The 25,024-nt window shown below is 38.0% G+C and overlaps 1 protein-coding gene across 1 annotated transcript; it reads left to right on the top strand.

The window, feature by feature from the left end:
• Positions 1-1,219: 1,219 nt before the first annotated feature.
• On the top strand, positions 1,220-24,632 carry ltb4r2b (leukotriene B4 receptor 2b). Its single transcript, XM_020922227.2, has 5 exons — positions 1,220-1,371; positions 18,813-19,414; positions 21,579-21,779; positions 21,864-21,907; positions 22,268-24,632. The coding sequence occupies exons 2-5, from the start codon at positions 18,833-18,835 to the stop codon at positions 22,533-22,535; spliced, it is 1,095 nt and encodes a 364-aa protein (XP_020777886.1). The 5' UTR covers positions 1,220-1,371; positions 18,813-18,832; the 3' UTR covers positions 22,536-24,632.
• The last annotated feature ends 392 nt before the right edge of the window (positions 24,633-25,024 follow it).

Here is a 25,024-nt window from a genome sequence, read left to right as displayed (position 1 = left end):
TGTCATTGTGTCCAAGACACCTACATCGCCTAGTAAGAAAGTGGTTCGTGGTGGACAGAGGGGCCGATGGCACAGATTGACAGCCTCACTTCCATCAGTCTGCCCCAGGGCAGCTGTGGCTACAATTGTACCACCACTGAGTGTGGAGTGAATGAAGAGCGCTTTGGGTGTCTTGAAAAGCGCTATAAAAATGTTTTATTAAATTAAATAAAAATTTTAAAAAAAAACATGAAACAGAGGTCTGTACATAAGAATCTAAAGTGTAACTGTCCCAGTAGTATGTTTTATTTGCTGCCCTCACATGAAAACTTTATTTTATTTCATTTTTATTTTTTTATTTATTTGATTCATAAAGAATAAAAAGACATAAACGGTATGAAAAGAAATACAAGAAATGAAAAGGAGCAGAAAAAGAGTGATCTTATATTATCTGCCCCCTTTTCCAGACAATACATTGACATTGACAGTTATTTAAAACATTTAAAATCAATACATTTCATTTCAATCACAAATATTAATCAATTGCAAACCTTTACTTTTTTTTAAATTCTGTATTCAGAATTCTGAATTTTATGAACTGCACTGACTGTACAAGTGACGGCACTGCTTACATTTCCGTTTTTATTCTGTTCTCTGTTTCTGTCTATTTGATGTCTATGCACCTTGCACTTTCACCTGGCGGGACAATAAAGCGCATCTTATCTTATCTTAACGGTGCATTGTGTAACTTTCTGGTGGCGGATCCGTCAAATGCTTTTCTCCATGGAGACGTTATTGCTTTGTCTGGAACGTTTCACAGTATGGCATTAAAGCTTTCTGTCTTCATGGAAACCAAACCAAGGTTTAGACCTGGTTTAGTTCTGGTTTAGTTCTGGTTTAGACCTGGTTTAGACCTGGAATAATCCTGTCATAGACTAATCCAAACCCTGTTGCACACATCATTTGAAGGAATTTTTAAAATTCCAAACACAATTACACAATATCTTTCTTTTTAATCACTATGGCGACAGGGCAAATTTTTCATCATCGTGAATTCCATTTCCTCCAGGGCAGTTGGAGATTGTAGTGAAAGTGTTCGTTTAAGCGTGGCAGAGCGTATCGTGTGTCATTTGTGGTGGGAGAGAGATTTTTCCTGGCCATGCCCCCTTCTTGCGTCTCCGTGGCGATGAGTGATCAGGGCGAGTACAAGCCTGTGTGTGATCTGTGCTACGCCTCAGTCAGGAGTCAGCCCACGGCAAGTACACAACAAGAAAAAAGCAAGAAGAAGAGGAGAGAGAAGAGAGGAGAGAGCTACAGATACACAACAAAAAAGAAGGAAAGAGAGAGGAAAGCTCTAAAGAAACAAGAGATTTTCAAACAAGAATATAACAGGTAAGTGATGGGATGAATACTTTGAAAAAAAATTTTTGCGGTCAACATTTTAAGGTGCGTTGCGCAACTTTTCTCGAGGAAGGTCCATCACCTGCTTGTCACCATGGAGATGTTATTGCGTTGCCTGGAATATTCCATAGTATGAAATTAAGAACATCTATCTAGTATTTATTGATTGTGGGTCTTTCGATTTCTCAAAAATACAATAATTCTACATAAATAGGGCTGATTCTCCACAGATCTGACCTGTAATGTAGCCTATAGTTGCCTGTATGGAGACAGATAGGTTTAATCTCTACCGTGGAACATTCTATCTAGACAAAGCAAGACGAGCTGGTGATGGACCCTCCACTAGAAAAGTTACGCAATGCACCTTTAAAGCTCGCATATTACACAGTGATGTTATAAAGCTGTTACCTCGTCAAAAACATACCTGAAGTTGTGTTTTGTTTCATTCATTCATGTTTGCGTAATTATTACATCTCCAAAGCGCAAAATGCTCTGCTCCACCTTGTGATGTCAATGAAGTGGTAGTTTTCAAGTTACCTTTTAACTTTTGTTCAGTAGAGATTGGAAATTCCAGGGGTGAAATGATCCAAATGATTCTAGTGAAGGTGTGTGCAGTTTGAAAACATAATGGAGCACTTCCTGTATTACCGCATGACATCACAAAGTAGAACAGAGTGTTTTCAGTTTGAGAGAAGAACTCAGTCTAAATATACAGGGTTTGTGTGTTAAACTTGTGTGAATGAAGCAAAACACAACTCAACAAAACAACATTATAACGTAGAACAGAAAATAGTGTGATATGGGCGCTTTAACTTTTTTGGAGTACACAAAAAGAATAATTTTAAGAGTCCAAAACAAAGTACTAGTATTGGTACTGAGAAAAATACAAATAAAACACTACAGAAATATAGCAACTCTCAAATGCAAGTATTTTTCAAACACGAATATAAAAGGTAAGTGATATAATATGAATACTTTGAAAATATATTTGATCAAAAAATACTGAATCTGCATTAAAAAGTATTTTGTTACGTGTTCTGATACATGGGTCAATCAGAGCAGTGGTGGAGGAAGTACTCAGTTTTCGAAATGTACATCAAGAGTAAAAAGTAAAAGTATTTTCTAATTTCTAGCTGTTTTTATTTGTTAAATTTTTCGTTGCTCAAACTACAAAATGTGTTCAAAATAAATCCTCAGTATTTCCAGCATTTCTCAGACTGTCATAAAAAATAATTTTACTTTTCGGTCCTGTTTAAAAGTGGAGTAGAAAGTACAGATACCTGCTCTGAAATGTGGTGAAGTGAAAGTAAAAAGTATCCAGTTTAAAACGTACTTCAGTAAAATACAGACACCTAAAATGTACGCTTAAATACAGTACTTAACTACTTTTACTTTGTTACGTTCCACCACTGAATCAGAGTACTGTATTCTGAACACTTAGAATACTTTTACACCGAGTTAGATTTAAATCAGTGCAAAAATGCTGGATTAAAAACAGCTTTATTTGTTTCACCATTATTTATTTATCATTCACTGGAGAAGGAAAAAAATCACACACGCACTCACCACAGGAGCTGCAGTTTCTATTTTTATCACCAATTCTGCATAGTTTGAAGCCTAAATTGTAACACCCTCACCATAACTGTAAACTCAGTATCACCAAATGAAAACAGTAACTGTATTTTTTCATACAAAATCAACTCTTGTGAGCTTTAAGTCATGTTAGAATGTTGTTATCTTCTCAAAAACAGACCTGGAGTTGTGTTTTGTTTCACACATGTTCGAGTAATCCTTTATTATTTGTCTGTCTACATCTCCAAAGCTCAAAATGCTCTGTTCCACCTTGTGACGTCATGAAGAATTAGTTTTCATGTTTCACCTTTCTTTTTGTTCAGTAGAGATCGGAAATTACAGAGCTGAAATTATCCAAATGATTCTAGTGAAAGTGTATGGAGTTTAAAAACATCTGTATAATAATGTTTTCAGTTTGAGAGAAGAAGTCAGCCTAAATCTTTTGTGAGTTTGTGTGTTAAACATGTGTGAATGAAACAAAACACAACTTCAGGTCTGTTTGTGATGAGGAAAATACATTATAATGTTGACAAAATTTCACATGAGTCAGTTTTGCGTAATATACAGGAACCTTTAAAGTGCATATTTTATTTGATTGATGAATTTATTTATTTATTTTCTTGTGAAGTTTCTAATTTTACTTCCTGGACATGAGCAGCAGATATAAGTAATTCCACAGCTGTTACTTAGCATCCTACGTCAGTCTAAAATGGGACAAAATGTGTCTAAATTACACAATAGTTATGGTTAGTCTAATAAAGATTGACGGTCTTTATTTTGTTAAATGAGGGTTTAAACTGTCAGAAAAATGCTGTCATAAGTTGCACGTAAATTGTCTCTGTGTTTTGGTATTTTCCGTGCTGGTGACATAAGTACAGGGGGATTCTGTTTTAGAACTAACTGCTGCTTTCTGAATTTGACTTATTTATCATTTTTCTCCCAAAAACTGACACTGACCTGATGTAAAACTGTGATAAATCTGAAACACAGGGACTATCACCAAACCACAAGATAATTAGAAAAACACAAAACCCTGCCATATGTACTTCAAGGTACACAGCGAAAACCAGAGGGTTAAAATTTTAACACAAAAAGTGTTATTTTAACTGTTTGGAAGTTAAATGGGGGTTCGACTTGGTGTTATTTGTGAGAGTTGATATGGCTGAAGAAGTTAATTCAACTTCCCTTAGAGTTAATTTGGCTACCCCCCCATTTTTTATAGTGTACCTTAATTTAGACTTTACAGTGTATATTTACTACTCTCCAAAATGTAAAATTCACTAAAGTAAAATGTAAAAATAAAACACCTCTGTGTGTTGTTGAGCTAAATCAGGATAACCTTACAAAGTGTTATCCTTATTACAATCAAAACGTTAATATAACTCTTAATTTCAGGGTTTGGCCCAATGTTAAATAACATTTTCAAAAATGTTAAATTAACTTTAGAATAGATTGGGCTCATATAAACCCTGAGAAAATGTTAAAATTTATTCTGACACTCCACTTTTTGCTGTGTACTGTTAATGCATTGGACTTATAGATATCATATTTTTGCTTGAATATTTAATCATTATGGCAGCGGTGATCATGTTTTCATCATTTTGAAACCCGCAGAGCCTTTCCAGAAGCGCATTACAGTCTGTTATGAATTCATTCATATTCCACATTTTTTATTTAAATTGGAAGAGCATTTTCCAGATAACATTAGAATTTTTATTCTAGGAAAGTCATATTAATACTTTAATACTATTAATAAAATGGACTCTCGTGAACTTTAAACCATGTTACGCTGTTCTCTCCTTAAAAACAGCCCTGGAGTTGTGTTTTGTTTCATTCACACATGTTTGAGTAACTCTTTATTATTAGTGCCTCTATATCTCCAAAGCTCAAAATGCTTAATTCCACCTTGTGATGTCATGACGCAGTTAGTTTTCAAATTAACAGCTACTTTTACCTTTGGCAATTCCAGGACTGAAATGATCCAAATGATTCTAGTGAAGGTGTGTGAAGTTTGAAAACACAGTGGAGCTCTTCTTGTATTACCACATGACATCAGATGGTGAAATGATGGTGAGATGATGAAACAAAACACAACACAACTCCTGGTCTGTTTGTGATGAGGAAACAACATTATAACTGACAGTAGATCAGAAAATAGCGTCATATGAACCCTTTAAAGTGAATCCTGGTACTCTGTCACAGTAATAGTATGATGGTTTGCATGTGTACTTTTAGGTGTCTGAGTAAACCCCCAGTCATCCAGGCGAATTCCAGTTATTGCTATCTATAGTCCCATCTACTTTTAGCCCTGGAGGAATGAGAGGGAAAACATGCTGGGTTCTCTTCATTTGACCCATCCTCAGCCGCCTTTGGTTTAAACCTGTCAGGAGCAGTGGGACCCATCTCCAGATCTTGACCTAGTCTTGGTCAGGACTACTTTAGCTGGAGGATTTGACCTGTTGTGCACGTTTGGGTTTTTAAAGGTGTGTGACTTTTCTGTCAAATGCTTTTCTCCATGGAGATTAGGGATGTGCAAAAATATTTAAATATCGATATATTGTATTGCTTAATTTGATGATACAGTATCAATATCATGAGCTGCTGTATCAATATATAATTGTTTTGTTTAAGAGCTAGAATTTTCACTGTTTTGATGAGTAATATGGCTGTTTTTCATATTAACTCTGCACAAACTCAGTGGACTAACTAGACTTAAAGGGACAGTCTGGAATTTCGGACACAGGACCTCATTTCCTAGTTCGCCAAAGTGTTGGAGATGAGTGGAGACACTTTTGTAAATATTCCATCCAGTTCTTGTATTTGCAGAGGTTGCTGGTGCTAGGCTAGTGCATGTCAATGGCCATAGTTAGCCTGTCACTAAAAACAGTCTTACCCACTCCACAAAACACCCGAAGAAAATCTATTATTGCACCAGACTTTCGATGGGAATGTCTGTGTTGATAAGATATGATGTTGATAGAATAATGTTTGAAATAAAACTAACCTTGCATCACATGAATTGTTGCTATTTTCTCAGCAGCAGCGGCATTTTACTTTGCCAGTTAGAGGTGCTAGGTGATATCAGTCCACCGCTGCCAAGCTTTCTATCAGGAAGTACAACTCACTGCTGCTCAGACATAAATCTTTCAAATGCAAGGTTGGTTTTACTTCTAAAATTATTCTATCAACACAGACATTTACATGGACAGTTTGGCGTTATAATTGTTTTGTCTTGGGTGTTTTGTGGAGTGGGTACGGCGTTTTAGTGGAAGGTTCACTATGGCCATTGACATGCATTAGACTAGCACCAGCGACCTCTGCAAATACAAGGACTGGATAGAATATTTTATAAAGTTTCTCCACATGTCTCCAACACTCTGGCTCACTAGGAAATGAGGTCCTATGTCCAAAATTCCAAACTGTCCCTTTAATAAACTTTCAGTATCATAGCCACAATTTAGCCTTTATTTCTCACAGAACAGTATCGAATCAGTTTGAAATATATCATATCAAATCGCACTGAAACAAAAGTACACTGTACTGAAAAAACTTATTGTATTGTGGCCTATGTATCGAGGTATCTATCGAAACAGCAACTTCTTAATGATACCAGCCCTAGTGGAAATTGCTTTGTCTGGAATGTTTCACAGTATGGCATGAAACCTTTCTATCTTCATGGAGACCAAACCAGACCAAGTTACAGGTCAGATCTGTGGACAGGTGTCCCCGCTCACAGTCAGAATGCCTGTTTTTCTAAAGAAGAGCTATTTAATGTCATACTGTGGAACACTCCTACCAGAGCAATGACATCTCCATAGAAACAAACAGGTGACAGACATCCAACCAAAAAGTTACATAATACACGTTTAAGTACAGCGCTTTACTCCTTTCATTTTTTTTTTACATACTACCACTGACCATGACTAAAAACCAGAACTGAACCAAAGATCTGTGAGGGATGTTGATAAATGTGTGAATGCACTTTTCTCAGTACACTGTAGTTGCTCTTAGAAAGTATTTTCGTGTTCAAACATCTTCATATGAATGTATTTTTGGCTCTGTTTGAGTCTAATAATTGAGCAGATCTGGTAAACTCAAAAGCTTTTAGTGGCACCACAAGTTAGAAAGAAGGTTTACATTTTGTACCAATGATAATTCTGAGTTTGAATGGTCTATTGATTTATTAGCGCCAGTGGTTGTGTGTGTATGTGTGTGTATGTGTGTGTGTCCAGCTAGTCTTATGTATTTTGTTGTGTTCTTCACACACTTCACTCTGTTTGAAAGCTGTGTGCGAGTAAATGGCACGGATAATGCAACGTTAAAGAGCCCATCTGATCTGTGTTCTAATGTTGTTTTCTCATCATCAAACAGACCTGGAGCTCTTCTGTCAAACTGAAAACACTCTGCTCCACCTTGTGATGTCATCTGGTAATACAGGAAGTGCTCCATACACCTTCACTAGAATAATTTGGATGATTTCAACCCTCCAATTGTCAATCTCTACTGAACAACAGACAAGAGCTGTGCACTTGAAAACTATCACCAATTCATGACATCACAAGGTAGAACAGAGCATTTTAAGCTTTGGCGATGTAGACAGACAAATAATACAGGATTATTCAAACAACAAACGCAACTCCATGTCTGTTTTTTGAGGAGATAACATCATAACATGGGTTAAAGCTCACAAGTCAGTTTTGTGCAATATAGGCCCCCATTGCTATAGAAATTAATAATAAAAAAAAAAAATCTGACTTTTCAATGATAACAAGCTCTCAAAATGTCTCTTATAAACAGGAAGTTGAACGCTTTTAATATAATACTGATTGTTTATGTTTTTGCTCTGGTTAAATATACAATAGTTTGAGTTCACATGACATACACATTAATTTGCTGTTTAATTGTCTGATATCAGATTTGTTGCTCCGGTTTATGGTTCATATCTCATGTAATTACCGGGCCTATCCACATGAAACAAAACTGACTCAAATTTCAGCATTCTCCCTGTCAGTATAAATAAGCAAACGCAAAATTAATTACTCATAATATCTCCAGAAAGCAGTGCCAGTGATTCAAACCAAAAGATGAGATTGTTGTCAGTAGAAAGAGCTTTAAGACATAATAATAATATAATGTTAGTATAGCACATTTCAGAAGCCAATTCCAAACAAATAATGAAAAGTTGTGCATTATAAGATTGGAGATTTCTTTCAAAAACTGTGAATCTCCCATAGAGTTATATTCTACTGCCCTACAAAGGCTGGTGATTTTGTTTGTATTTGACACCTCCTTTATCATGTGAATAAATGTTGTGAAAATATTGAGCTCAAAATTGACCTTTGACCCGTATTTGTCAGTTTTTGTACTCTGCCTTTGTATCATCTGTCAAAAATCTGAAAAAAAGGAGTCATACAAAGGCAAATGGCAGAAACAGTGTATGTTTTCTTTGTGATTTATTTCATAAATATATTTTATTTTAAAATCCAGCCTGTCGGCTGCTTCTTTTTGTTGCAGTCTTGGCACAGGGTCTTAACACATTCAATAAATATACCGTTGTATTCAATTATACTTCAATTATCTTTACTGTGAAAATATTTTGTGTATTTATTCATACTGTACATACTATACTGCAAAGTCACCTGTCTGTCAAACTGTTTAACTGTGTAAGTGTCGCCGCACGATCCTGATCAGCACTAAACAAAAAATCCAAAGCTCTTCTAGATCATTTCAAACAAACATCACGATGACTGGCCCTTGATGATGTGTTTTTATCATAGATGGAAGTCTCGGGAAAGTCAAGCAAATAATAGTGGTCATGTCAGTTTCTGCCTTTTGCCTTCACAGAACTCCTTATTTTGGGAGCCCTACTATTATAATTTGTCTGGACAAAACAGAAACTTTGAAGTCATTGTTCTTACTTTTACACTCTAGTGAGTTAAGATCTTTTGCCTTTATAGAGCAGAGTAGAGTTCAGGAAGCATGATCAATAAATAAATCCGTTACCATGGAGATCCACCATGTTTGTGGCTGCAGTGCAAGCTTTTTCTATTTTAATTTTATTCATTTTAACTTTATTTATTTTTATTTTATTTTTATTATGTTTATGTTTATTTTTATGTATTTATTGTGATATGTATTTTACATGTAGTACAAGCAGATGTTTTTCCCCAGCAGTTTTATTGGGTTGTTCCACTGCACTTTTGTTTACTTTGAAACATTATTTTGGGGACTATTTTATGTGAGAATTTAGCACCACTGCCAGAAAAACGGTGAATTTCCATGGTAATGTGTTTTTGTTTTGTTTTTTTTTCATTCCTGTTGATCTTTTGCAGCTGATATCGTCAACATTCCCTGGGGATGTGATGCTAACTGTAGACTCTGAGGCTGTCTGAGGCTTTGTTAGACTTTAATGTGGGCTTTATTTTAACACAATCTGACCAGAAAGAACTGACTTGAACTACAACAAATGAGATGATATGTGCTGTTAAAGAAGTCTCTCATGTATAAAATTCACATCTTTTTGTTGAAAATCCAAACCAAAAAAGCAAAGGTCTATTTTTTGGTTCAAATGTTACTTACTGTGGCTTTAAAATAACCACATGAAGCACATACAGAAGCTAATAGCATTCTGCCTTATAACAAAAATAGAAAAAACACAAACTGACCACTAACTTTTGAATAGAGTTCTAGCTAAATGTCCAATCATCACAAAAGCTAAAGGTGAACTATGTAACTTTTTGGTTGGGGATCTGTCACCTTTTTTTTTTTTTTTTTCTGTGGAGATGTCATTGCTCTGCCTGGAATGTTTCACAATATGACATTAAACAGCTCTACCTTACATTTATTCAATCACAGGTAGCTTTATAGCCCAAAAATACCTACAAAAACAACATTCTGACTGTGAGAGGGTCGCCTCTCCACAGATCTGACCTGTAACTTGGTCTGGTTTGGTCTCTGTGAAGATAGAAAGGTTTAATACCATACTGTGAAACATTCCAGACACAAAGAATTAACATCTCCATGGAGAAAAAGTATTTGACGGAGCCTCCACCAGAAAAGTTACACAGTGCAGCTTTAGGTGCCCATGTATAGTCAGTATGAGCTCTTGACCACAGGACCAGACTCCACACACTGAAATATGTCTCTGCTTGTGCTTTAAAGGTGTCAGTTGTGTATAGTTTAACCAAAAGGGAACACATCACTCTCATTTTCCCAACACTCATGACATCCTCGTGTACACATCAGGTCTGCTCTGGTTTTCAACAAAAAAATCCTTACATTGTTCCAGTCTCATTTTTCTTATTTTGGTGGGATCATAAACAATAAACTTCTGTGCCTTCTTTATCATTATTAGTTTGTATGACTATAGTACAGTACAAAACAAAGCATCAATTATCAATGTACAGCAACTATATATATATATTTTTAATTAATAGAGGTGGGTTAATATAAGCTTTTTTCTTCTTCCCACTCCTTTTTGAGAAATGTGCTTTTCTGTTATCTCAAAGTTGGCAGTTTAATTCCAAGGTATCAGTGTTGCTTGACATTGTTGGGTCCTTAAGCAAGAAACTTTAAAGCAGTTAAAAGCAGAAGGCTATGCACGTGATAATACAAAGTGGGACTAAACGCCTAAACTCTGCCCGCAACCACATTTGAAACAGAGCTGCTAAACTGGGCAGTACCTGGAGGACTAAAGGGGAGAGTGAGGATGGAGGAGGAGTTTGTGGGGTCTGGAGGACTAAAGGCGAGAGTGAGGGGGAAGAGGAGGGGTCTGGAGGAATAAAGGGGGGAGGGAGGGGGAGGTCTGTAGGACTAAAGGGGAGAGTAAGGTGGAAGACGGAGGGGCAGGGTCTGGAGGACTAAAGGGGGGGCCTAAACATGTGATCGGTCGAACAGGTATCTACACTTCAAGCTCCGCCCCTCCAGCCAGGGGTTTGTATCAGAAACACCTGACTGTGATCAGGGCAGTCCTGTGTAATGTCACATAATACTTGAAATTACAGAAGCCACGGGATTTATTTTTATTTATTTATTTTTTGACCAGAAAGCTGCAAATTGACCTAGTCTGCACTAAAGTTACCGAAGAACTGACTAGAAACAGTAGACTGGGTCAAAATTCCTGTAATGTACACAGAAATGAATAATTGACAGATAAAAATTTAAGAAAACACATTTATTTTGTTGATATAATGATTAAAAGTATAGGTTTCTTGCGTGTAAATTGTGCTGAACTTTTAGATAAAATTTTAAAGAAAAACTCTCTACTTCCTCTACTTTTCAACATGACTTTTCTTCACCAATTGCTTCTCAGTTGGTGTAAAACTATAATTTATGTTTACAACAGGTATTATTTAAACAAATTAAGTAAAAAAAAAAGTAGACATTTTAAAGCTATAACTTTCTAGGCAAAGAACTATATGATCCGTGGTGACGAGCGTACAGAAAGGTTACACAGTTCATCTGTAACGGAGACTCAGGTTTGCCCAACATCCTTTAATTATTCACATGTTTTGCACTTTACGACGTTGCTCACGGACACTATTCACTCAAAATAAAGATGAACATTACAAGGAAATGTCTGTGGTGAGAGCGTCTCCATCTCACCAAACCACAATGGATTTCAAATGGCGCTATTAGCATTAGCGCTACAAACTGACGAAGCTTTTTATGAGCAAATTTGGGTTAGTATAACATTATTTGTACATTAATGAGGCTGACGAAAGCTTTTTAAAGAGATGAGGATCACACAGGTCACCAGACATAAGTGCTAAGAAGGAAAGTTGAGGAAGATTTAGAAATTAGTCAAACAGTAATTCATGTGTGTTGTCTTCTAGTGTTGTAGTACTCAAGACGGTCTTGGCCTCGAAACCATTTTTTTAAGGTCTTGGTCTCGTTTCGGACTCGAGCACAATTGGACTTGGTCTTGTTTCGGTCTTGAAGGCACTTGGTCTCGGTCTTGTCTCAGACTCGAGGTCTGACACTCGACAATGTGCGATCATATTTCATTACAGCCGCTGCTGTCGGCAATAAACTTGTACTGGTGTGCAGTACATCTGTGTTTGACATGATGTGCATTTGGTTTGGTAAATGTGCAGAGGCTGCAAAATCCCACTGCAAAACCAGTCAGAGAATGTAACTCAAGTCAGGAATTTGAAAAATCCTACCCACTTTATTCACTTCTTCACAGTTTTCTGTAAAGTGCCAGTGGAAGATCTCTTAAAGACGGGATCTCAAACTGTGATCAGGGTCCAAAAAAGGGGCACAGTGTGTTTTCAGTGCAGTACAGTTTGCTTGACTTATTACCTCCGCCAAAGAGGTTATGTTTTTGCTGGCGTTTGTCTGTTTGTTTGTTTGTTTGTTTGTCTGTTAGCAACATAACTCAAAAAGTTATGGACCGATTTTGATGACATTTTCAGGATTTGTTGGAAATGTGAAAAGGAAGAACTGATTTCATTTTGGGGGTGATCCGGAAGAAATCCTGGATTCTGGATCACTTTGAAATTTTAGTTAACATTGTGGTAAATGGGGCCAAAAAAATTGTTTCTCAATACCTCGGTTAATTATTGACCAAACCCCATGAAATTTGACTCAGGGATGGACAATGGGATCCTCTTTCATATTCCAAAGGCTGATCTGGATCTGATCCAGAAGACTGATTTTATCGCAATTTATATAAAAAATGGGGGTAGTCCTTGGCGGAGGTCTGCCACTCTCTGAGTGCTTTTCTAGTTTTAATCTTAAATTAACATTTATTAGATCAAATGGAGATAGATTTATAAAAACTCAGGTCACAGAGGTCTTGGTCATGTCTCGGTCTTGGAACCCTGTGGTCTCAGACAGGTCTTGGTCTCGATTAGAACAGTCTTGACTAGTGTTTTCTGTTGATATGAGCATTTGGCTGATACAGTCTGAACTCAAATCATGGCTATTGGACAATCAGATCTGTCCACACAACTAAACTTAAACAGCACCTTTTGCACATGACCCAGGGACTGCAATCATTTGTATGTAGATCTGTAAATAGATAATTAATGCTGTGCATGTGTAAGTAATGAGAGTATGTCTGACCTGTACATTTTAATACTAATGTCAGAAGAGTGTGTTTTACAGTGTACGAGGGAGAGATGTATGTGGGAGTGCAGATTACAGGCTTTTATCGTGTTTTATGAACTGTGCAAGTTATGTGGATAGGAGCATGGTCTGGGGGCGGTTCTCTTTTTTTTTTCTGCTCCCCCTATCCTCATGCCAGGGTGCATTGTTTATTCCTGTTTGTTCCCTGTCTTCCAGTCTGGTCCATGTATAGTCTTCCCATGTGATATTGTATTGTGTGTTTGTGATGTACGGATGGGGTGACAGGTCCAATTTCGATTCCTTTGTATGTACGTGTACATGTGAAAAAATTTACAATAAAGACCATTATTCATTCATGACATATACATTGACTTCAACTTGGGCACCTCCGTTTTCGAACGCAGAAGTCAGTGAACTTGCTTCTTTTATTAAGTCATTTTAGATCAATACTGAATATTTAAAGAGCCCAAATGATAACATAATGATCCACAGATGTCAGTGATTTTAACTATAGAGCAGACAAAAGCATAGTATGTCTTCTTAGGTAGGTGAAAGCCTCAAATGCAGGACAGTATAGGATTATTCAAACACACATGCATCAATGAAATTACCAAAGTTAAAAGCATCTGAAAGCTGCTTTTACGTAATGTGTCTCCTTTCATAGAAGAAAATGTTAGAGGTGAATTTCCTCCAGTATTATATGAAATAATGACCTCTAATAGAAGGAAAACACATGCTGGTTGTCTTTTATTTTGGTTGGTGGTTCAATGCCAGCTCTAACCATGGGAAAATTTTGCTGTGTCCTCGGGCAAGGCACTACTTCACTCATGCATGAATGTGGTTCAAGTGAGTGATTGGTATTGTTAAGATTGTCAAGGCACTTATTGGCAGCCACATCTCTGTCAGTCTGCCCCAGGACAAAAAGAGCTCTATTTACACAATTCAATTCTGTATCCCAGATGTAATTATTTTCTATTTACACGTCACTGCTCTTCCTGGAATGTTCCACAGTATGACATTAAACAGCTCTACCATGCATTTATTCAATTACAGACCGTTTTATAACTAAAAAATATCCAGAAAAACTTACACTGTGACAGTGAGCAGGGTCACCTCTCCACAGATCTGACCTGTAACTTGGTCTGGTCTGGTTTCCCCCTGAAGATAGAAAGGTTTAATACCATACTGTGCAACATTCCAGACAAAGCAATAACATCTCCATGGAGAAAAACATTTGGCAAACCCTCCACCAGAAAAGTTACACAATGCACCTTTAACGATGATGACGTTGTTGATGATCTGTCATCAAACTCAATCAAAAACCACTCACACAATCTACTGTTTCAATCTTCAGGAAAAGCGTACGTCTATACTTAAAGTCAAATTAAGGAAAAAGTACATTCAAAAAGTACAAAAATTAGATTACATTAAAGATCTTACACAAAATCTACACTTGTGATCTTAAAGCCATGTTCTAATGATGTTTCCTTCTCAAAAACAGACCTGGAGTTGTGTTTTGTTTCATTCACCATGTTTGAGTAACAGCTTATTATATTTGTCTGCATCTTGAAACCTCAAAATGCTCTGTTCCACCTTGTGATGGTGAAGGGGTAGATTTCAAGTTAACAGTGTCATGGTGTTAATTTTCATTGATTTATTTTATTACTACCTCCTCGAAGGGTTGACCAGGTTTTGTATTCACCCTGTGTGTCTGCGTGTGTGTGTCTGTGTGTGTGTCCACCCGTGATAATTCCGCCATTTATGGACCGATTGTCACCAAATTTGGTACGCGGGTCAAGCCCCCATGCCCAGTGCGGCAAAAAAAAGTTGGGTGATGATCCGAGGTCATTTGAGGTTACACGGGTCAATTGAACGGTCAGGCCATTATAAAGGATAGGCAATTTCGGCAAATTCTGAACCATCTGCGGGCTAAAATATTCACCCAATCATTACACAAGTTGGCACACACAACACTGGATGTTACAGGTTGAAACTGGTCAAGGTCACTTGAAGGTCAAGGTAACCATGGTCGAATACGTGTTTTTGGTCATAACTAATTAAATTCTAATTGGAATGAAAATAATTTCCATTTCTTCTTTTTCTGGTGATACACAACACACTGATCTACAATCTCAGAACTAACATATACAGAGCTCATGAAAAATGACATTTTCGTTACACGCTAGTAAACACAGACATTCTCATGTGTGACCAATATCACCTTTGCCCTTTGTTGGTTCTTTTGTCATTGTCAGTGTTACGTCTGTTTCGATTTTTTTGTGTTTTGTTGTTTTTTGTTCTATTAAACAACTTTGCAAATGCAGTCCTTAATTTTGGGGTCCTCCCTCTACTCTAAATGTGACAAACAGCTCCTTTTACCTTTTGTTCAGCAGAGACTGAAAATCATCCAAAAGATACTAGTGAAGGTTTACGGAGTTTAAAAACACTGTAGAGCACGTCCTGTATTACCACATGATATCCCAAGGTGGAAGAGAGTGTTTTCTATTTGAAGAACTCAGCCTAAATCTGCAGAGTTTGTGTGTTAAACATGTGTGAATGAAACAAAACACAACTCCAGGTCTGTTTGTGATGAGGAAAGTACATTAGAACATGGATCAGAAAATAGCGTGATATGACACTGCAAGATCTAGGATAAAAACAAAGCAATAACTTAGAATAATGAGTGTCTTCTGTTGTTTTTTTGAGAATGTTTTGAATAGTTTAGACTCATTTTAGCTGCACCAAATCTGCTCCAAATCTGTTCCAAAAATGGCGTCTATCTGTTGAGTCTGTTTTGAGTTAAATTCATTTCTCTGTTTCATTCGATGAGTGCATCTCCCACGTCACTGCCCTGAATCCACACACCAAACTCACATTGACTCAGCTAAATTATGACATCTCAACCATATTTGGAACAGATTAAAGACACAGTATGTAACTTTTAGCTGACAAACAAACTAAAATAAAAGCATTTGTGTCAAGAGGTTTGCCCCCCCCATAAGAAGTTGGGTTGAGTCTGGGCAGGTCCAAAATAAGTGAGAGGTGACTTCATTTTTCAGTTCACAAAACGTACACTTTGTGTCCACTGTCCTTCTAAGAATATTCTTGCCGGGATAACAGTGATGTAGAAGTTTGTAGCAGATTTCTCTTTGCTTGTTAGTGTTGAGATATTTGTGAGGTAATGTCTGTACATTTTTCCATGGAATATTGTCATTACAGTCCAGCTGCTAACAGTGCATGAGTGGGGCTCTGTTTGGGAGGGGCATTTATGGCGATGGTCGCTCATTTTCTGCGACAACTCATTATAAGGCAAGTTTACTTGAAGATGAAGCCAAGTAAGTTCCTTTTGAAAATTTTTTCAAAGTTTGGTGCTGCGTCTTCACTCATGCCTGCTCAAGCAGACATCTTCAGGTGTGGCCCTGTCCTGCCGCTTCCCCAGTTTAAGCTCCTGGTACCACTTATGACGTCAATCTGTTGCAGCCAATGAAACAGCAGCAGATGTAACCCTGCCGTCACATCACTGAATACATCTCAGAACGTCTAATAAACAAAATGTGAACTAAAACGTGTTAAATTAGTACTTCTGAGTTTGGAAAAATATTGGAATAAATGTATATTTGTGTTTATTCAAATAAAATGGCAAATATTGGTAGGGACTATTTTGTCTTCCCCAAATATTGGTTGTGACATGTCCCCGTCCCTAAGCAAACCTGCGCTCTTCATTTGTGTTTTTTTTGTTTGTTTGTTTTGTTTTTTGTTTTTTTTTTATTTGCTTTTATCACACTGTAAAACATGTGTCACACTGAAAAACATGTGTTCTTACTGTAAGTGGGCTTGCATCTCCACAAACCTAACCGCACTCTTATTTGACTTGGAAGAGGGCCAACTCCTGTTTGTTTCCATAGAGATGTTGTTGCTTAGACCATAATCTTTCATAATATGGCATAAAACGCATTTTTCTTCATAGGGAATGTTTCAAATTATGTCTTTAAATTTCCATGGAATCATACTGGTGACTTGCCACCGCCATGAAGCTACATTACCTTTACCGAGCATTAAACTTATCGATCTGCCGATACAAGTCAGACCTGTGGGGAGGCAAGCCAGCTTACAGTAAGAAATGTTTTTAACAATAAAATATTTGTAATTAAAGATGTATTGTGTAACTTTTCTCATTACCACCAGAAAAGTTACACAATGCACCTTTAAATAAATGTAAGATAAAGTTTTTGGTTCTGGGTTCCTCCCCTGTGTCCTTATGTGGTGCATGAGAACTCCAGAGTTTAGAGCCAACTCTGAGCACTTTTACTCATGGAAATGTATGTGGAACTGGCCAAGAACATAACTGTTTTATTTCAGCTATCAGTCTGAAATCATTTTATCTTTAGGGGTTTAGTCATAAACATGTATAGGCTGGGGTGATGTTTATACAATGGTATGAAGCAGATGCAGAGGTACAAAGCAATAGAAAGACTGTAAATTAGCCATTGTGCTGTGTGATGGGATAAACAAGACTAAATCATGTTGAGTGATTCATACATTACTAAAAATGATACAGGGATGGCTAAGGCTTTGCGGTATGGAGCAAAAAATATATCTCAATATATTTTGCTTGGTATACAATATATATCTCGATATCTTTACAGGAAAAATAACCCCCCAAAATCACTGCAAAAACAAATATGCCAAATTCCACAAGGTCTTTTTTTATTGAAGTGCAAAGACATTAATGTTGAACCTGATGATTTCCATCAGTGTCTAGACCCAAGTACTCAAAAAAAATCAGCATTTTAACAATATTAATATTTATGGAGTAAAAAAGATTTCAGAAATATTTGTGTGCATAGGATAGAAATCCGTGCATATTTGGCTTAGCCTGATTCATCAGCTGGTTTTACTTCGTTTCACTTTGTACAAACCGTCTGACCTCGCAGTATTAGAATTTGTTCGCTCGACGGTAGGTGGGTACTTTTTATTATTTAACCAATCGCTGCTATTTGGTCGTGATGTATGTAATGCGTCACTAACTCACTAACTGGTATATTAAGCTTTTCCCAAATCCAGTATGAAGAAAGGCAATAACGTCTTTCCCCTTGATAAAATTCACAAAACATTCTCTTGATTCCAGCTTTAAATCCTTGATCTCGGGAATCATTGACAACACAGAATATATGGTTCTTCGCTGATTGGGTGGTGCCCGAACTTGCACTTCCGGGGTTTTTGCAAACCATCTATTGTATTTTGATTCCTGACCTAGTCGCTGAAATGAAATTGAGCGGAGGCACTAGGTGGCAAAAGCCTGGCTATATTTGGCTGTAGTTGAGCATAAAATAAATATTTGTAAACTCTCGAATGAATCCAGTCGTACATAAAACCTGTTGTGTGTATCCATCTGAATATGAATTGAAAAGTTACGACATCAAGAATTACAATCATGAAATGAAAAGTTATGATTACGCTTTCTTCAGTACAAACACAAATTTACTGTCAAAAATACATCATCACTTCACAGACATTATTTCCTGAGCAGAAGAAACATCGATCGAGATGCCGGACTTTTGCGGACTTTTGGGGCTGAACCAGGTCTGAACTAGGATTAAACCAAGACTGAACCAGGACTAAACCAGGACTAAAACAGGACAAAAATGCCAGAGAACTACAAATTTTAGTGGTTGCAAGAAATTGAGAAAGTTTACAAGTCACGGCAAGCATTAGACAAGGTACAGTTAGATGCCTATAAAACACAAGCAATAAGACTAATGCTTTTTATTATGATTTGTCTTCTATAGGCTCCTGTATCCCCCTCACCATGCCGCCCCCCACCGCCGCCCCCAACCTCATCATCTCCACCACCGACCCCAACCCGGAGGACGACAGCCTGGTCAGCAACGACTTCTCCACCACTCTGGGTGCTCTCATCCTCGCCTTAGTCTTCCTCCTCGGCGTTCCAGGAAACCTCTTCATCGTCTGGAGCATTTTGGCACGGATTCGCCGCCATTCCGTGACCACATTCCTTATTTTAAACTTGGCGTGCGCTGACGGGTTCCTGATGGCACTTACAATATTTTTTGTTGTATACCTGGCCAAGCAATCGTGGGTTTTTGGGAATGTTATGTGTAAAGGGCTGTTCTACCTCTGTAATACCAACATGTACGCGTCAATATTTTTGATTACGTTGATGAGTGTGCATAGGCTGATAGCGGTGGTGTGGCCGACTAGAGTTTCGCTCATCGCAAGTCCCAGGATTGCAAAAAGAGTGGTGGTGGGAATGTGGGTTCTGGTTTTTATTATTTCAACTCCATCGCTGGTGTTCAGAAACATCAGGATAGATGAAGACGAGCTGGGCAAGCCGAGAAAGGTGTGCGCGCCCAATCACACGCTGCCAACACATGTAAGTGAATCTTCTGCTCCATCTCACCTACTTCTCTCCATCCTCTGCCTCTTCTGACCTTTTCCTCTGTTCATCTGATTCTCTCCTCTCATCCTCTCCTCCATCTGACTCTCTCCGATCATCCTCTGTTCCATCTGACCCTCTCCTCTCATCCTCTATTCCATGTGACTCTCTTCCCTCATCCTCTGCTCCATCTGACTCCTCTCCTCTACTTTGCATCCTCTGCTCCTCTGCATCCTCTACTCCATCTGATGCTTTCGCTCAAAGAAATACATTTTCAGGATATAATGCTTTACGGATGGAGTTGTATTTTGCTTCATTCACTCTGGATTCATTAATCCATTATTCCAAAATCTTCTCTGAGCATTTACAGACTCCTAGCCAGGCTAGCGCCACCTAGTGCCTCCACTCAATTTAATTTCTCTCCAGCAACTAGGTCAGGAATCGGAATACACAAGACAGCTCACAAAAACGCTGGAAGTGCAAGTTCAGGCATTGGCCAATCAGTGAAGAGCCATCATTCTGTGCTGGCAACTATTCCCGAGATCAAGGATTTGAAGCCGAAACAAAGAGATTGTTTGGTGAATTTTATGAAGGAGAAAGACGTTATTGCCCTTCTTCACACAGAATTTGGGAAAAGCTTAATATACCAGTTAGCTCCATTAAAGGCGCATTACATACATCACGACCAAATAGCAACAACTGGTTAAATTTAAAGTACCCGCCTACTGTGGCGTGAACGAATCCTAATGCTGCGAGGTCAGACGGTTTCTACAAAGTGAAACCAGCTGATGAATCAGGCTAACAGACTTCCTCTACACAGTTTGAAGCCCAATTAGTTTTGTGTAATATAGGACCTTTAAAGGTTGTATAGAGGATTTTCCAAGGAACGAGAAATCCAGCGACTGTTTGTCCTTTTTCAAATGTTGCGCATGCGTGAAACCACCCCCCCTCCCCTACAGCTCCCTACGTAGAAACGCCTCCTCCCGCCTCCTCCTTACGCCAGAAACAGGTTTGTTTACAGCCGGTGCGCTGCACATGACTTGTACACGACTAACTACAGTGTTGGTTAGGCAAGGCGGAGAAGTGAGGAGCGGGGGGAGCGGGTGCGCGGACATTTCGTGCGCGGACGAGAAGTGAGGAGCAGGGAGAAGAGTGGAGCAGGGAGCAGGGAGAGGAGAGAGGAGAGGGGAGCGGTGCGCGGAGATTCCGTGCCCGGAGAAGTGAGGAGCAGGGGGAAGAGCGGAACGGGCAGCGGGGACAGGAGCAGAAAAGGGGTGCAGAGAAGGTTGCGCGGAGATTCAGTGCGAATGAACTAGCTACAACACGCAGCAGCAAGCGGACTCTTTCTTTGCATTGAAAATTACGTTTTCAGACATAGGATATCGCTTTTGTGTCCTGCAAAACGTTTGACTAGCTCTTGGAAATAAAGTACGTTTTCATAATAAGCAGAAGTGACCTGTCCAGGAGTAATTTGGCGACCAGTGCGTCAGTCTTTAGACCCTGCGTCTGCTTCAGTTGCGCCATCGCTGGAATGAATCTTCAAGAATTACCTTAGTTTGGCTTCGCTGCTTTTCCCCTTGTTTTCTTCTTTCAGCAATCTCAAAAACGGACTTTCTTTTGCGGCTAACTGCTCCTGGATTCTTGTCTGCCATTGCAACAAACTTTGTGCTAACTGCGAGGAAGATATAGGTCAAAAAAAAGCCGCTAAGAACTGTTGCGTTGGTGGAGTAAACAGCGTCTGTGCGGCTTGCGTCTGTGGACTGTGTGACAGGCGTACGTAAACCACGTACTGGCGGCGCGCAGGCAAGTCAGTTATGCTAGAAACGTAGGGAGATTGATTGACAGCCTGTCAGCTAACAGATAACGAGGCAGTGTCGTTATCTATTGGCAAATGTTTAGCTGGCCCCACCACGTCCAGAGTTGATGAATTTTTATTCTCTTTTTTTTGGTCATCATAATTACAAGGCTACTGCACCTCTATAATGCTATCATTGACAATTTGAAACAAAAAAAAATCCTCCATACAACCTTTAAGTTAGAAAATGTGAAATAATCATCCAAAGATGACCAAAAGCATATTTAAAAGGGAATTAAAGACACGAGAATACATATGTGTTTTTGTGACTTATATGTTACTTACCAATTCTCCATCTTGCTCCAGGTGAGGTTCCAGTACGCCTTTGAGACTGTTTCTGGGTTTATTCTTCCGTATGCTGTCATCATCACCTCTTACGTCCTGATCCTGAGGCGACTGAGGCAGACACAGTTCAGGAAGAAAGTTCGGAGTGAAAAACTCATCCTCGCCATCGTCGTCACCTTCGGAATCTTCTGGTTCCCGTATCACATCATCAACATGATCCAGGTTTGAGGAGTTGGATTTCTGTGGAATATTTGAGAAAAAAAAGAAAAAAATATTAAGTTGTGGTTTTTTTTTTGGCTTTTGAAGGTGGCCGCAGAGTGGTATCCTGAAGATTCACCCACAAGAGAAGCGTAAGTACAGAAATGTGCACTGTGTAAATTTTCTGGTGGGGTGTCTGCAATGTATTTGCATAATTTACAATGTAGTTTGCATAAAAAGTGGCATTATTAAAGTGTTATTGACTAATGTCACAGCATGCTACTGCTCCTACTGTATTGTCTTTAAAAAGAAACCAAGAAGTAAAAATCTAGTAACGTTTCCATAGCAATTAACAATTCAAATAAAAAAATTCTCTCTTTTGAATGGCCAAAATCTTCAGCGTCACCAATGACCAGAAAGTCATAAAAACGTGTGAATACCTGTATTGATTTTTTTTGGTTGAAATGTTACATGGGAGCTTTAACTATTTAAATTTCTTCTTTGTTTTCTAGCTTGGACCACATCTGGCAGTCAAGTCGCGCCGTCACCTCAGCATTAGCCTTCATTAGTAGCTGCGCTAATCCGGTTCTGTACACTTTCGCTGGGAAGTCGTACATCAGACAGAACGGCTTCGCTTTCATGGCGCGTCTGTTAGAAGGAACCTCTCAGGACCAGTGCACGAAAAAGGGGAGGAATCCAAACTCCGAGTCCAACGTGGGGTTAAATAATACGGTTTCCAATGGCAACGGAGGCTGTGTGCCGCTCCCTACTAATGGTTAAAAGAATTGTGTTTTGTTTTAATGGACAATTTTCAAATGTTGACCTGCTTAAAATGTACTGAAGGGAGTTTTGTGTGTTTTCAACTAAAGTACATTTTTGACACCAAGCTCATGGCACACAATCTTTTATGTGTAGCCCATAGACTGTATAAAGAAGTGGACTAAGGGAGTGTGACCTGACCCACAGCGTTCGACTCCCATCAAATGAAGCTCACGATGCTAGCTGTTATAGGGATGAATTTGGAACCAGATCCATATTTGAATTGGGAATTTATTTACAGATAAAACCCTAACCCTAACCCTAACCCAAAATAAAAACACCAGGATCATGTAAAGCAGGTTAAAATTTAAGTGTCACTTCCTATTTGTTTGTAAAGCATCTTTGAGTGCCCAAAAAAGAGCTATATAAGTCTGATGTAGTATTATTATTATTATTATTATTATTATTTATTATTATTATTATTATTATTATTATGTTAAGACCAAAATGGTGAAACTCACAGAGGAAGTTACAGATGGTTTTTCAATGTAGTCAATGAGTCGATGGATCCAGAACTGCACCCATGCTCACTCCCTACTTGATAGGCTAGCATGGTGGCTAACGGGTTAGCTATGTCCATTTATATTTATACAGTCTATGGTGTAGCCCAAGTAAATTTCTTATTCACTGGTAACTAATGAACACAAGGCCTATAATTTTATTTCAGATCTGTTTCTGAAACTTTATAAACCTCAGTTATTAAAACATTTTGCCGAATATTGCTTTTAATATGTGCTTTTTGGACTTAAAGCAGCCGACTTATGGACATTAGTTAGCACATAGCTGCTTAGCCTCTGCAAAGTCTTGGAATTTTGTTAATATTTTTTCTATGCGAAAGTCTAAGTCTATGCAAAAAATTTATGGAAAATTTACTTCCAGAACCAGAGCAGACTTTGAAGTGGGCAGGTCTCCTTTTGTGAATTTAAGACTAGACTTAAATGCAGGAAAATGCATTCTTACACATATCATTTTATAGGACAGTAGATGAGGCTGGAATAATCTGTTGTCCCAGGCAAAAAACTGGATTGTCTTCCTGTTAAATTATATTACGGGGGGCCCATTTGAGGCTTCTTGCCCCAGGCCCCCAAATTTCTGTCAGTGGGCTTGAGTAGACATATCATTATCCAAGAGCCTGTCTGCTTGCTTCCATTCATACGAGCAAACAGGCTAAACACAGGCAAACTGGGTACAATGTCTTGCTCAATGACACAGCCACAGCATAGTCATACAGGTGTTGCTATATACTTTGTTACTGGAAAAACAGTTAGAAATTCAGTACTTGAGTAAGTTGTGCAATTATCAAACACAGAAATCTCATGTTCAAAGGCCCATATTAGGCTATTTTCTCATCTCTGTTCTAATCTGTTTCCTCTATTTCCTCATCAAAAACAGACCTGGAGTTGTGTTCTGTTTCATTCACACGTGTTTAACACACAAACCTGCAGATTTAGGCTGAGCTCTTCTCTGAAACAGAAAACACTCTGTTCCACCTTGTCATTTCATGTGGTAATACAGGAAATGCTCCACTGTGTTTTTAAGCTCCGTACACCCTCACTAGAATCATTTGGATAACTTCAACACTTCTATTGTCAATTCATACTGAGCAAAAGGTTAAAAGGAGCTCTTAACTTGAAAACTACAGCTTGATGACATCACAAGTTGGAACAGAGTGTTTTGAGCTTTGGAGATGTAGACAGAGTAATAATAAAGGATCACTCAAACATGTGTGAATGAAACAAAACACAACTCCAGGTTTGTTTTTGAGGATGTAACAACATTATAACATGGTTTAAATCCATTTTGCATAATATCGGACCTTTAAATACTGGCTTTGGGAGAAAAGGAGAAAGAGCTTCCTTCAGTTGTTTAAGATGTTCTGTGTACAGTATTAATGACTAGCACAAGGAAATGCAATTTTGTACATACTTTATTTGTGTAAATTAAACATGTCACTGATTGCTTATGAGGTATAACTATAGCACTATGTCATTTGAATAATGTAAAGTTATAAGCATGAAACTGTTATATCTGCCTTAATAATAAAACAAGCCTTTTGCATTCGAGGCTGTGGACACATGTATTTGAATAGTAGACCTTATGGAAGATCATTTGTTCCATTAGATTTTGAATTTTAAATAGTGCTGAATATCTCACTTTGAATTTTTTAGCTCTGAAAAAATATTTTTGAATAATTTTTATTCAGAAATTTAGTTGCTGAAATTTTAAGTATACTTTTTCAATATGTTTTAAATTCAGAATACAAAGTTCACCTTTGAAATATTCAGCACAGATCCAGATCCAGTCCAGAGTGTAAAATTGGGTAAAAAAAAAAAAAAAGTATACAATTTGCAGTGAAAATTTTCACAGCAAAGATCCAAGACATCAAAGCAGAAGCAAAAGGCTCTATTCACGCTTACGTCACAAACCAGGAAAAAGTGATTACAACTTTC

The sequence above is a fragment of the Boleophthalmus pectinirostris genome, unplaced genomic scaffold, assembly GCF_026225935.1.
Source record: "Boleophthalmus pectinirostris isolate CB_2022bp ecotype Guang Dong unplaced genomic scaffold, ASM2622593v1 HiC_scaffold_16, whole genome shotgun sequence".
Lineage (NCBI taxonomy): Eukaryota > Metazoa > Chordata > Actinopteri > Gobiiformes > Gobiidae > Boleophthalmus > Boleophthalmus pectinirostris.
This window is presented reverse-complemented; position numbering and strand designations above follow the sequence as displayed.

What these genes read in the sequence shown, in the direction of transcription:
- ltb4r2b (XM_020922227.2), top strand. Translation starts at nt 18,833, where the DNA reads ATGCCGCCCCCCACCGCCGCCCCCAACCTCATCATCTCCACCACCGAC. An exon ending in ATCACACGCTGCCAACACAT is followed by an intron (nt 19,415 to 21,578) that starts GTAAGTGAATCT and finishes ATCTTGCTCCAG; the next exon opens with GTGAGGTTCCAGTACGCCTT. An exon ending in GATTCACCCACAAGAGAAGC is followed by an intron (nt 21,908 to 22,267) that starts GTAAGTACAGAA and finishes TTTGTTTTCTAG; the next exon opens with CTTGGACCACATCTGGCAGT.